The sequence below is a fragment of the Cyprinodon tularosa genome, unplaced genomic scaffold, assembly GCF_016077235.1.
Source record: "Cyprinodon tularosa strain WSP-4 unplaced genomic scaffold, ASM1607723v1 ctg542, whole genome shotgun sequence".
NCBI classification, from domain to species: Eukaryota; Metazoa; Chordata; class Actinopteri; order Cyprinodontiformes; family Cyprinodontidae; genus Cyprinodon; species Cyprinodon tularosa.
Window position 1 is genome coordinate 55,248 of NW_024039277.1, and position 14,748 is coordinate 69,995.

The 14,748-nt window shown below is 38.3% G+C and overlaps 1 protein-coding gene across 1 annotated transcript; it reads left to right on the forward strand.

Annotated features, from left to right (window-relative positions):
* The first annotated feature begins 653 nt into the window (after positions 1 to 653).
* atf4a (activating transcription factor 4a) lies at positions 654 to 4,711 on the forward strand. The gene is made up of 4 exons (XM_038304806.1): positions 654 to 822; positions 2,288 to 2,461; positions 2,615 to 2,932; positions 3,011 to 4,711. The coding sequence occupies exons 2-4, from the start codon at positions 2,413 to 2,415 to the stop codon at positions 3,961 to 3,963; spliced, it is 1,320 nt and encodes a 439-aa protein (XP_038160734.1). The 5' UTR covers positions 654 to 822; positions 2,288 to 2,412; the 3' UTR covers positions 3,964 to 4,711.
* Positions 4,712 to 14,748: the final 10,037 nt, after the last annotated feature.

The window sequence follows — 14,748 nt, forward strand, 5'->3', positions numbered from 1 at the left end:
AAATGTTTTTATCTACTACTGTGTAAATGGGTTTGGCTTTAATTTAAGAACAGATTCTAATATATCTGCAGTGTGGAGACTGATAGGATTTTGATTTTTTAATTCTCTTGCAAAATTTGCTTAACTAAAATTTTTTCGTTGTTGAATATAAGAGATTTTGCAGATATATTTTTAATACATACATTGTTTAGACTTATATGTTGATCCCCTTTTTTATCATTATATTGGCTTTTATTTGTTCATGCTCCAGGTGGTTGTCACCTTTGTTGCACTCTGTGGTCTCATGATTGTAGTATTTGTTCACTTTACATAAAAAAGAAAATAAACAGTTTTGAAAAGTTCGGGATGTATTCTTTTCCTGCTTTGTGTGTCAACTGACACGGTTGCTAAGAGAAAGATCGTACGGCGGTGAAACACGTCCTTGGAAGACGCAGCCGAATTCGAGCCAAGGTTTATCTGTGACGGTAGGAAGTTAGCGTTTGTTAAATCAATTACTGTCCGCGTGAGCGGAGCTACCAGTCTATTTGCAACTACACAGAAAAAACTCCGCTCACTCGCGCTACCCCTTTCATTGAAACGATCGTACCCATAAGACTCAACCGCGGAAGAATACAAGGGAGGGGCAGTGCTTCGACTTTATAAAACCCGGTGTGGCCATATTTGTCTGTTCTTCGTCCGTATTGCTGTGCAAGAGATTGAGCTATCTTAAGAGCCCATAAAGCGCCACAATGGCAGTGTAAAGGCGTGCGCCAGCAACATTTGCAGCGGCAAAAACCCGGCAGTGCAGCGGCTAAGTGCACTGGCTATTTCTTGCAAAATGGCGTAAGTATTTTGATTTACAATTTCACACTGAGCGGTAGAATACCCGAAGCTTTGGAATATTTAGTTTTGTTAGCACAAAGAGGCTGTATAATTGGAGATATGATGATTAAAAAGGGTTGGTTCGAATCGATTAAATGAATGCCAAGTGTTAAATATCAGCGTCTCGACCGAGGCTGTCTTGCCGGCGGCACTCAATGATGGCCACCGTGATCACTCTTAACTTGTCATCCATATCGACTAACTTGGATGCTGATGGCTAAAACTTATATATATTTTTATTAGAATAACTCTAGCTGCAGCGATATTATCGTATTTGTTTAGACCGTTGTGTTTGTATACACCAGATACTGTCAACGTGGCGTGGCCAAAATGGCGCGGATTGTCTTTTTTACGTCGGTTCCCCCGCCTTGCACAGATGGCTCTGTTGTGAAAATGGCGGTCATCCACCCACATCCGAGCCATGACTCATGCGAGAAGGCGGAACCGTCAACCAGAGCATGACCAAATAAGGAAGCATTATCCCCCGGTCGGGGCGGGGTGCTCCCCGTTTAACTGGCATTGACGCTTTAGCCGAGATAAGCTAGGCGCTGCCTCCACCCCCTCAGCATAGTGACAGACAAGCTGTTCACTGGGAAATTACTCGGAAATTTAGCTGAATAGCTGCATTTAAGGAAGTAAAAGTGGGGAGTTGGTTCAGCACAAAAACTGGCCAAACCAGAATCACTCTAAATCATGTGGCAACATTTTCTGGCTATAAATTCTTTCGTCTCCTCATTTTGTATTCTACTTGTCCCTTAAAACAAATGTTTTTTTCTATAAACTGATTATATGTGACATTTTTCACTTGCTTTTCCAATGGAAATATGGCTTCAAAACTTGTACGGAAATATTTACACATTTATATTTCAGCCTCTTATGAACTTTTTATTAATTGTCGCCTTTAATACAAACAGTGTATCTTCTTCCCATTAAGAATTAGCTTTTTTTTCAGGCTGGTATTGTTTTGTTATAATTGCTACAAAATTGATTTGATGGATTTTTTTTTTTTTTGGTTTTTTTTTTGCAAAGTTTCCTACATGGTGCTCGATCTATTTTTACAGAATAAAAGTTAGTGAAAAGTAGAAAATCTAATTTAGAATTGGGTCCATAATATTACCCACATTTTTAGATAATCAGTATAATTACATATATATTTTTTTTTTTTCGTTTGTGAGGAGGACTGTGCATGCTGAGAGCTGCTGGGTCCTTCAAAATATAAATGTCTTGTATTAATTATGCAAGGCAACTGTAAAGTTGATACCACAGAATGTTAATGCACTTTGGATTGCTCAATGTTATTCCTAGGCAGGAAAGGAAAATATTTTTGGATGCAACTCTTTTCTATCATGCTGGAGAAAAATAACATGTTTTTGATCAAAATATTTCAAAATTCTCTATTAACCCTGATGTTGTCCTTAAAATCCAGGTCTCTCCCAGCAACCACCCTCAGCTTTGCTGCCCTCGACAGCAGTACCGGACCCCTCAACTTGACATCAGGATCCAGTTTGTTTTCCTACACTCTTTTGTCATTACCACTGACCAGCAGCCGCCATGACACTCTCCCAGCTAGCCTTGGAGGACATGGAGACCCTGTACTCAGGTTTGTGTGACAGGTGTTCCTGACATTTTGTCGCCTACACTGCATACATACAGGCCCTATTGGCTTACATTCACAACTATTTTTGACACGTTTTAATGGAAATGTACTTTTTTATCATTTAAGTCATGTAACACCATAACTGCTTATTAACAGGGTCCTTGTTTTTGATGGCTGACCCCATGGGGCCCCTTCTGGACCAAGATGAAGAAGAAGCTTTATCTCCTTCCTCCTCTTTTGAGGTGAAGGCGCCTGCTTCGCCCTCCCTCTCTTTCTCCTCGTCCTTTGGATCCTCTACATCTCCTTATCAGACCATGCCGTTTTCTCCATTCTCCTCCACCTCCCCACCGCCGTCCCCTCCTCTCACTCATTCCTCCTTCTACCCGGAAGCCAAGGCAGAATTGGACCTGCTGCCCCTCTCCCTGCTGGGTGACAGTGATCTGCTCAGTGGGCACGGAGCAGGCGATGGTAAAGGTAAATGGCTATAAAAATGTTTGAGATGCTTATTTGTTGTTTTAAAAGGGTTTTTGATGACCTTTCTTTTGTTAATAGATGATTTGGGCAGTATGGACTGGATGTCGGAAAAGATCGACCTGAGTGATTTTGACCTGGAATCCCTCATTGGCTCTTGCTCGTCTGAGGAGTCCACCGGCTCTCCTGAAGATCTCTTGGCCTCCCTTGATCCTCATATGGATCTAGATTCCTTAAATCCAACCATCTCATCTCAGCATAGCAGCCTAGAATCAGACATCCCCTCCCACCCCCTGGAAACCCCTCTTGTGGATGTTCAGGTGGGGAAAGAGGTGGCTCCTGATCCAGATGTGGATTTGAAGCCTGAGCCTTCATCCCCTCACCCCTTATCTCCCCCCTCTCCAGCCTACACCTTGGAGCTGGGGAGTGAAGTCGATGTTCTGGATGTTGGGAAGATATCCCCATCCATTGCCACTACCGTGATCTCAGATTCCAGTGAAGTCCTTCAGACCGCCAGTCCCATTCTGGTCTCTCTTCCCACCACTGCTCACTTTGTAGTTGTTCTTTCGAACAAAGATGAGCCCCCAGTCATTTCTCTCCCTGATCTGTCTATTAGCACTTCTCACTCAAGCGACTCCGAAAGCGACTCTGGAATCGAGTCAGCCGTAGGGTCGCCCAGCCGTCATCCCTCTCTTCCCAGTTCCCCCAGCGCTGGATCCTCCAGAACCAAACCCTACTGCAAACCAGAGTCTGCCTCTCCCAAGACCCCCAAAGTCAAATCTGTGTCTGGTGCACCCAAGGTGGTTGAAAAGAAATTGAAAAAGATGGAGCAGAACAAGACGGCCGCCACTCGTTATCGGCAGAAGAAGAGGGTAGAACAGGAGTACCTGAACTCGGAACGAGAAGAGCTGGAGAAGAGAAACAACGAGCTGAGGGAGAAAGCGGAGTCCATCAGCCGAGAGATCCAGTATCTCAAGGACTTGATGGAAGAAGTTCGTAAACACCACCGTGGGAAGACCGCCTCAGTGGCTTAGATGACAGAAAGTCTGCTTGGTGAAGAGTTGTGGTTAGTTTCTGCTGTTGTGTTCACAGGCTATAAGCAAAGTAAACCATTTTTAGTATCAGGCATTCATTTTAGGAACTCGAAGGCGTGTGTGAAGGTGTCTGATCCCTGAACAGGGAATGTTTGAGAGCTTAGAGAAGAGTATGGAAGTTGCTGATATTAGTTATCAGCAGGGGGCTGGGAGGTAGTTAGGTGAAGCATCTGTACATGCGTGTCTCTCAGTCCCCTGTTTGAATCCTGACCTTAAAGCACCACCTGTGCAAACAGGCAGGTGGTGTGTTTTTCTTTGTAGACTAGGCATGCAAAACAGGAATTAAAGTAGAGCTGTAGATTTTAACTAACACCATAACATTTCCACACATGCTTAGCCTCCATTTAAATCCAGACCCAAGAATGATAGAAATTAATTTGTAATTTTCTTCTATCTTGATGTTGCAGACTCCTTTATTTTTTTTTTAACCTGTTATAACCCCAGTTTCATCTTCCTCTTGACCGCTTCAAGTCCAGAAAGGGGCCTAATCATGTTTAAAATGTTGGTCAACATGAATTTTTGTTGTAAATAGTTTTTTCTTTTCTTTTCCATTACTGGGTTGCTGATTTTTGACTATTTAATGATAGATTAATCTTGATTTCTTAACTGTAGTTTCCTGACTTTGTGCTTGCTGTTGGCTTGTATAATGCATTGCTTTTTGTTTTCTAATAAAGATCTGTCTATACCATATCACAGTGTGCTGTGCTGCTTCTTAATATGATTCGTTGTAGAGATTATGTTTAGGTTTATTCTTGGAGCGTAACAAGAAGGATCTTAGATTTAATTGGTTGGTTCTTCACCTTAAAGCTTGTGTAATAGACTGAGGACTAGCTGATAAATGGGGTAATGTTGCTAAGAATCGCATTTCCTGTAATGGGAGACGCGTGCTAGATGAAAGAGCCCTGTAACCGGACAATCAGTGAAGCAGGTCACTGAATTAAACTGCAGGAACAATCATTGACAGACTTGACCTTACAATGTAGTTGTGATTGTATCAGATGTCTCCTCTGATTGTCCTAAACTTTGCAGCTTGTGCATAAAGCACTAATGTGTTCAGTATTTTTCCTGGTGTGGGGAGAAGCTAAATCATTGAATGTATTCCCAATCTAAATGTGTATATATATTTACAATGACATACATCCACTACAACTCTCCTTAAAGCTGCTGCTATGCTGTAAAGGACTGGTGGTGCCACTAAATGCAAAATACTAATTTATTTTTATTTGTTTTTTAAACTCACCCCTCAGCTGTGTTGACTAAACAAAGGATGCCTTTGACAAGCATCTAGAACTTGGTTTCTCTTCAGTGACTGAATGTTTTTCATTCCGAAGGTGATAGTTATAGTTAAACATCTTTGTCTTTTAGTTTCTAATTATAAACTGATTTAATGTGCGTTCTGAAAGTTCTCCGAATTGCTCTAAATATATATTTTTTATGCTGCATTTTAATCATAGTCTTTGCTCAATCTGTGATGTGACCTGTTGCACCTTTACTCCTTGAACCAAAAGCATCTGCCATGAAGGCGGAAGAGAAACATCTGGGGGGCCTATTTCTGTAGCACTCATAATTCTGAAACCAGACCAGTCTGTCACTTAGTTGCCTGCAGCTGTAGGTGGGGGATGTTCGGTTTTATTTAAAGATCCTGCAAAAAAGCTCACAAACCTAATTTATGATGGGTCGTATTTCCCCACATAATAAAACTTGACAAAACCCAAAGGAGTACAGCAAAACTGATTTTTTTACTGACTATTACAGCAATTCCCGTTTGTGGAAAAAATGAAACGTTGGTCCCGAATGTTTACTTTAACTACAGCTCAGTTTGAGGATTTCGGTTAAGCAGCTGTTTACATTTCATCATGGCATTAAACCCTGCTTAGCACACATCTAAAAGGCAAACTAGGTTGGCCTACTGGTAATTCTCAGCAAGTTCTTTTTATCTGTAATCTATAGTCTGACAGTTTATTTCAGTTTTAATTTGCTTAGAGGTGGAAATGGAACAGAAATCACCTAATGATGACATAATTAGTGAAGCTTTGACACTGTTCCATTTAGATTATAAAAGGGCTAAGACGTGTCTAGTTCAGAGAACATCGTGAAGATTTCCAAAAAGTATCTGCAACTCAGATCTTTCATAGAAACATTTCCTGTTTCATTACAGTTTATTGGCAGACCATTGGTGTGACTAGAAGTATGAACAGGTTCGTCTGGTTCTTTCTCATTCCTTCATATAACGAAGTCAAAGCAGCTTCAGGTGGTCATTTGCCTGCAGATTTACATTTATGCTCGTGTTTTCTTCAAACTGGACATGGAGGAGGACATGTCATGAGCTCCGTGTGAAAATTATGCAGAATAATTTCCACTTTTTTTGTTTATTATGATGGTTTCCCACTTAAAAACAAAGAAACTAATGATTAGAAATTGTATTTAACTAACAAAATGGTAATTTAAAATGGGAGCTTAATGAAAGTTGTTTAATTCCCGCTTTAAGGTAGTTATCTTTAAAATATAGATTGAGTGATCATAATTCAAAAATCATTAGTTTTTTTATTCGCATTACATATATATATATATAAATATAAATATATTTTATATATAAATATATTTACATTAACCTTAATCCTAGTGTACTTAATGAAGTCACGGTAAAAATAAATCTGTATTGAAAACGTGTTGTTATGTATGTCTTATTAGAGTAGGTATATTCTGGATTTGTTTAAGGAGATGGTTATAATCTGTTTTCGCAAACTGAAAGGTTTCCTAACATTTAGTTTTTTTCTCAGCACAGGTTAAACCTTGTGCAGTTCTTTGAATCTGTGTTTATTATAAACAGTCAACTGATTTCCCACAGGCTCAAAGCTTGTACGCACTCACAGGCCAGTATTGTGTCAGGGCTAAATATTGAGTCTGCAAGTTTGTGTCATCCTGGGAAAATGTCATCTTGGAGACACCTGGTGTGGCTGGAACAACCATAATAAAAACTGGGATACTTTGCCAGATGCACAAGTCCGTCTGAATAAACTTTAACACTGTTGCAATCTGTTTTGCATATAGATGTATTAATGTATTAATCTTATAATTTTCTATTTATTCTGCTTTATTCTATGTTTCAGAAACGATGTTAATTTACTACCGCTGGTTATGTTGTTTAGCACACCTTGCTGGTGTTAGGTTAGTCTCTGTGTTACATTAAGAATTGAAAAATGTAATTATTTATGATACTTTCTTTAGGTATTTTAGTTTTTATTAACATCAAATGATTGCTGCAGCTGAACTTAATGGTATAAATCTGTTAAAATCTGGTGACGGTGGAGGCTGTTTGACGACACTGAACTCAAGCATAAAAAAGGTTCCTTTAAGATTTTGGGACATGTTGTGTTATCTTACTAGAATTAATCATCAGAAGATAAACATGCTGTGCTCATGAAGGGATAGAAATAGTCCCAAATATTTCTCAGGCTCTCTTTGGAGTTTAAATAATGATCAGATGGACTATAGGTGGGAGGTGTCTCACAACGAAAACAAGCTTTAACTGTTGATATGAGGCAGGATGGTTCCTTGCTGTCAGGTTTTATGCCGAATTATGTCCATGTAATGATTTCCCAATTTGTAACACTATGTGAACTGTGGCCTTAGATAACTGTGCTTAGCTTAGGACAGGAGGAACACCTGCTTTTTTTTTTTTTACTGCTGTGGCCCATCCGCTTTAACCTCTGACATCAATTTCATTCACACAACTGCAACTGACTGGATACGTTCTGTCTTTGCAACCATTTTCTGTATACCTGAGATTACTATATCTGAAAAAAAACAACCTTAGATTAAAAGTGTCTGAGGTCATCAGATCAGGCTGTCTACCATGCTACGATCACTGAAATACCTTCTCTACTCATGCAAATGCTCAGTCTAAACTTACGAAACTTGTCTTTCATATGTCTAGTTGCTTTACTGCTCTGACTGCTCCCATGTGGTTGACTGATTCACCAATTGTCATAACAACTGGTGGAACAGGTGTACCTTATACAGTGTGTGAACATAGTAGCTGCTAACTCTTTATAGCTGAAGCCTGGAGAAAAAATACTATAACTGGTTCTGACTTGTGCTCTTGACAGCCTGTACTTCAGTATTAGAAATAATGTAGCCCATGCTTTAGTGGTTATCCACAACTATGTTTCGTTCCAGAGAGTATGCCATATGTGCTGCCAGACTGGGAATTCCTGTAAGACTGAGGTGCTATTCATAGCTTGTCTACTGTAAGGCAGAGGAAGCCAAGAAATCTGACACTCTGGATTTTAACACGTCTATTTCTGAAGGATTTGAAATGCAAGTGATGCAGTGGATAATACTAAGGCTCCGTTCACACTGCAGTCTGAAGTCACCCAAATCCGATTATTTGGCCCTTATGCGACCTGTATCTGATCTTTTTATGGCTGTTCAAACAACGCAGATCCGATTTTTTCTAATGTGACCCAGGCCTCTTGGCTATGTGGTTCTGAATCCGATACAAATCTTTTCAAATGCGACCTGTGTCTGAACGGCCAGGTCGCATTCATCCGACCTGAACGCCATTAATACCCGACAAAGGTCACTACCACCCTTGACTTCCGTAAACACAGAGCACGCTGGCCTGTGATGTCATTGCGTCCTCTACTGCGCATGTGGGATGACTGCAGTTCACACAGGAGTTACATACAAGTAGCATATATTTGGAAATGTGAACAGCAACGCAAAAAAATCGTATTTCCCCCCCAAAAAAAATCGGAATTCAGCATTAAGGCCTGCGGCGTAAACGTAGTGACTCCAGCAATGGTTTGGGGTAACTTTAGAATCTAGTCTAGAAAATTGATTCTTTAGTCCTGCTTTTTTCCATTTAGTCTTTTTCTTTCTTTCTTTTTTTCTTCTTAACATCATAGATCATTTAAAACTTTTGCAAGCAATGGCACCTATTATTATTGTTGCCAAGAAACTGACTATTTGTGTATTTATCTATTTATTTATTCTTACACCAACAGTAATGTGGCCCGAACCATAGGATGCACCCACACAATGTAGGTATCAAGACGTCCGGCTCGGTCTCAAGATGGGTTCTATTACTTTATAAGAAGACATAAAAATCCACTGTTTTTGAGCAGTTGCTGTGTGGTCATATGTTCACTTAGAAACACAATTTGAAGCTGCGTTTGTAGATAAATCCTTCTTCTGTCAAAAACTGAAAATGGTATGTTGATAGCTGCTGTGGGTTTTCTCAAATCAGCTTTCAAGCACCACAAAGTTTGAACAAAATCCAGCAACTCAGAGTGACACAACTGAGTGAGAGAGTTTCTTTAAAAAGCATCTAAAGTTTTGAAATCGCTGTCACGGCCACATATTTGCTCTAGAGTCACCATTTTTGGTCAGTTTCCAGACTGAAGCCTCTGCTTTCACACAATGTCTTTGGAATTACTGTAGGATTTAGACTTTTCCTCAAAACCCCACCAGACCAACCAAAAAAAATCCTTGATTTTTTGACCATTTTCTCATTGTTTTTCAACAAGAGTAGGGAAGAAAAACAAATGTGACTAAGTGTTTTTACATCGTCATAAATATTTTTCTGAATGACATACATGCACCAAAGTCAGCACGATCGAAGTAGAGGGATGTCTGACACTCACAGTATCTTTTTAAATAACTTATATGGTTTTCGCTAAGCACTCATTTATTCAGAGGGCTTTTTCGGCATCTAATAGATGAGCGTTAACATGGATTTGCATGTAATCTAAGGAGACAAGCAGGTGCGACACACGTTTTTATTTCTTCTTACCATTATGGTTTTGAATGAGCTACAGCTATTCACTAGAAATTCCTTAGGGACTAATTTGTTCGGAGCCTTTTCCCCATTTAAAAAAGCCTGAGAGTTAAGATTTGAAAGTGCTGCGCATATGTATCTGTCACTGTGCTTTAATCATCGACAGAGCTTCAAAGAGACCTCCATTGCCACTTTAATAAGGCATATATTCATCTAATGAAGGGTGAACAGTGATTTAACTGTTGGAAAAGGATTCTATATAATTGCTCTGCATGACCCTTCCCTTGACACACATCCCTGATAGACAAAATAAGACTCCAGGCACTTAACAAAATAAAAGCCTCTACATTCTACTCATTTATTTATTGCAGCATATAGTTCAACATTATGACCCAAACTCAACCATTTTAGAAACTAGACTCTAGGGGGCTTTTCAAAACACACCCCACAGCACATTTCAAAATAAAAGCCTCCCATTGCCACTGTAATAAAGCATTTATTGACCTAATAACAGGGAAAAAGACTGATTTAAGAATTGGAACTTCATTATTTAACATTGCTGGGTCTGACCCTTTCCTTAACACACAACCCTGATAGACTTTCAAAGCAAGACACCAGGGACTCTACGTTATGCACATATATTAATTGCAGCATTTGGCTCAAAATGATACTCAATCACTTTTATTAGACAAACTCAATCACTATTTTAGACTCTAGGTGCCTTTCAAAATACACCCCCTCGCAAATTTCAAAACAGAACACCCCTATTTATACTGTAATAAAACATCTTTTGATCTAATAGCAGGGAAAAATACTGATTTAACATGTGGAAATTTATTCAATACTACAGTAGGGTGTGACCCTTTACTTAACACGCAACCCTGCTAGACTTTCAAAGTAAGAGTTCAGGAACTCTACAAAATAAAAGCTGCTAAATTATACACATATATGAACTGATTCAAATGGCTCAACATTATGACCCAAACTCCATTACATTGTTTACATTAGACTCTAGTGACATTCTGAAAACACACCTCACTGCAAATTTCATAATAAAAGTCTCAAATTTATACTCTAATAAAGCATCTATTCACCTAATAACAGGGAAAACCAATGATTTAACATTTGGAAATGGATTCTATATCACTGCTGGGCATGAACCTTCCTTTGACATATATCCATGATAGACTTTCAAAATAAGACTACAGGTACTCTTCCTTATACACACTAATTCATTGCGGCATATGGCTCAACATTATGACCCAAACACAACCAGTTTTTAAGATTTGGATTCTATAAAAATGCACCCACCTGCATTTTTCAAAATTAAAGCCTCCCATTGCCACTGTAATAAATCATCTATTAATATAATAACAGGGAAAAAGCATGATTTAAGATTTGGAAATTGATTCTATATCATTGCTGGGCATGACCTTTTCCTTAACACACAACCCTGCTAGACTTTAAAAATAAGACACCAGGGACTCTACAAAATAAAAGCCTTCTCATTCTACACACTAATTATTTGCAGGAAATGGCTCATTGTTTTGATCCAAACTCAACCAATTTCTTAAAATTACACTACCAAAGCCTTTTTTACAAAACTACTGAATGCACCTTTCTAAATAAAGCTAATCCATTTCCTCTGTAATAAAGCGTAGACTAATCTAATAAGAAGGAACAACAGATATTCAACAATTGTAAATGGATTCCATGTCTCTCCATAGACTGACTGACTGTGTGCTAAAGACACAGCCCTGCCAGATATTCAAAATAAGACCCCAACCAGGTCCTCTACTAAATAAAAGTCTATATAATATACTTAGCAATTTATTGCACAATAGGGATCTTTATCATTACCCCAGCCGCGACTAGGTTCGGTGACACCAGTCACCAGGAGGTGTGACGATGCCAACTGCCACTAGCTGTTGCGACATCAGTCACCAACAGCTGTAGTGAAGCCAGTCCCCAGTAGGTGAGGTGATGCAAGTCGCCACTCGGTATAGAGTGGTATAGTGATGCCAGTCACCATCAACCATGAACAAGAAATTCGCCACCTGGTATGGTGATATATGCCAATATAAGGCAAACCCAACTAACCACATCAAGGCTTTGGTGCCAGTCCAAATGTTGGTAGCCACCTCCAAAATTTTATTGGGGAATTTTCTAGTTGCAATTGGTAATCACAATTGCAACATTTCTGGTTGTCTTCTTATACATTGTATCAGTATCTGTCTGTCATGTTATAAAGTAATGAGTCAGATCTGAAAGTGTTCTCTGCCCATAACTAACCATACATGTTCATTCCTACATAGGCCAAAGTTGTCTTAAAGTTATTCCTAATAACATATTTTACAAATCAATAACAACATTTCACCCCATAACACATTTGTGATTGTAGTGTAATTTTGTATTTTAATGTCAGATCACTTTTTTTTTTACATGTTTGGACGTGACATCTTTATATTATATGATATGTGATATTATATCATATCATATTATTTTATATTACAATTAAGACTTTATTACACTCTTACGATTAATGTTAGTTCTTGCATGAATGGTGACCTTAGTGAGCATGTCCTTCCCACACAAGGCAGTGAACACCAACTATCCATGCATTTGCAAAAGAGTACTGGAAAACCTTAATATACAGATGGATAGGCTATTTATCTTATTTGGCCCATATCTCAAACTACTATTGCGGGAAATTAAATTAATTAGGTTGTTAAACAAAGAAGTTTAGGTTGTATTGATAAAGATTTTCATTATGTTATTCTCTATTTCAATTTTAAAAACACATCTACACTTTTGTTTTGTTTTTGCTTCATCAATAAGTGTCTTATTTCTCTTATTTGAAGTCTCTGTGGATTTAAGTTGTTGCATCAGTTCCTGTGCATTATCACAGGAAAAGTTTTTTTTTTTTTTAAGTACTCAACACCTTTGCCTTACCAATGCATTACAAAAAAAGCAGAGAAACAGAAACTTGCTAAAAGGGGAAGCTATGTCTGCCACTGATCAGAGACTTAACCTTTAAACAAACAGCATATGTATTATGCAATTTACTTTGGGTCTTTCTTCACTTGGTTTCTTGATCTGTAGTTGTTTTTTCCCATCTTATTTTACCAGAAACCTTCCTAGTCTTAATCTGAAACCCTTGTAGATCATGCATACAGTACTGTTTTTTTTTTTTTTTTTTTTTCCCCAAAAGTAGCTCTTTAAAGTTATCCCATATTTCGTTTTTAATCTGATTTTTGTGTTTAACACCCCATGGTCAATATTTTCTAGAACCACCTTTTACTGCTATAATTTCAAACATTCTTTGCTTAATACTTAAAGGAGAATATCTGTTAACATCAAGCAGCGCTGATCTGTCACTCCAAGTAAAAAAAAAAAAGAACATTCTCTAATAAAATCCAACAATTCAACTCAATTTATTTATAAAGTGCCAATTCACAACATTCACAGCCGTCTTGTAAATGCAAACGAACAAATAGAATGGTTAAACGTATTTTTGTATCTTGGAAAACCCAGATGATTGGATAGAAACTTGGAGTGACTGGGAAACAGGACTAAGCACTGAAAAACAGGCCCAACTATTTCATTTATAATTGAAGTTGATATCTTCTCTCCAGGATGGTGTCACAGCTAAACCAGGCCAGATGAAGCTACTATGACAAGAAAAAGCAGATAGAAAATAAAGTTTGTTCCACAGGAGAGGAGCCTGATAACTAAAAGATCAGCCTCCCATTCTACTTTCAGAAATTCTGGGAACCACTAAACCTGGAGATTGGGAGCAAAGTGCTCTGTTTGGAACATAAGGAACAATCAATACATGATGGAGCTTGGTTATTTAGGGCTTTATACTTGAGAAAAAATATATTAAATTATATTCTGAATTTAACAAGAAGCCATTTAAGGGAAGTTTAAATGGGAGATATAAGTATGCGCTTTTGTTGCTTCTGCTACATTTGGGTCATATACATTATGATATACATTGATTATAATGGTTGACACAAAATGACACTAGATGTTTGTATACCTGTAGAAGCCATAGAAATGTCACACTGACAAATGACATTTGTGACATTTCTAAATTTAACTGAGTTTGACCCTTTGTGCTCGCTAACCAGGTGAATCATCACCCTGGTCTTCAGCTGACATCGTCCACAGAGGATATCTGAGCAGCTGAGCTCATTACTGGGGTCAGTGGCTGCAGATTATGAAGACAGATTTACTCTTTGAAAGTGGGTCAGCACGCTTGTTCAAGCTACCTTCCAGTGTTTCTGTGTGGATACTGGCAAAAACTATGAGGCTGTTACGAAATGTTAACAAGCCAAAAAGTATGACTCAGTTTGTTTGGTTATTCTACTTGTATTTGAGCCTTTCTTACAAAACCTTTGAAAAATACATTTACAGGAAATGTGAGAATTTTATTTAGTACTGACTACCTCACATTGCTGTACATGAAGAGTTAGTAAGTAAATAGGTATTTGTATAACAAATTTCAGCATAAAGGCAGTTCAAAGTACTTTACACCATAAATCATTAAAACAAATGAGCAGTAAATTCATTAAAATCCTTAAAAGCATTTTTTCAGTTACACAGCAAATCATCAGAATCATCACACAAGGTCATACAAGTAATCAAGTAGTTACACATGATAATCATATGGAGAAGTTTAATGTGTGATAAGATATATTGTTTAGAGCAGGTTTTCACCTGGATTGTTTGCGGACCCCTAATCAAAGACAGCCCCTAACAGGTTTGTCTTCAGTTATGATTTGAAGGAATTCAGTACATCGTCTGTTTTTTAGGTTTGTGGGAGTTTGTTTCAGATCAAAGGTGCAGAAAAACCTAAAAAACTGGTTCTCCATGTTTGGTACTGGTTCTAGGGATGCGAAGTAGACTGGGACTGGAAGACTTGAGTGTTCTGAAAGATT

Bases quoted from the DNA above. Each gene is read 5' to 3' on its own strand.
- atf4a (XM_038304806.1), top strand. From the start codon at position 2,413: ATGACACTCTCCCAGCTAGCCTTGGAGGACATGGAGACCCTGTACTCA. The intron at 2,462-2,614 runs GTTTGTGTGACA...GCTTATTAACAG, and splicing joins CATGGAGACCCTGTACTCAG to GGTCCTTGTTTTTGATGGCT. The intron at 2,933-3,010 runs GTAAATGGCTAT...TTTTGTTAATAG, and splicing joins CGGAGCAGGCGATGGTAAAG to ATGATTTGGGCAGTATGGAC.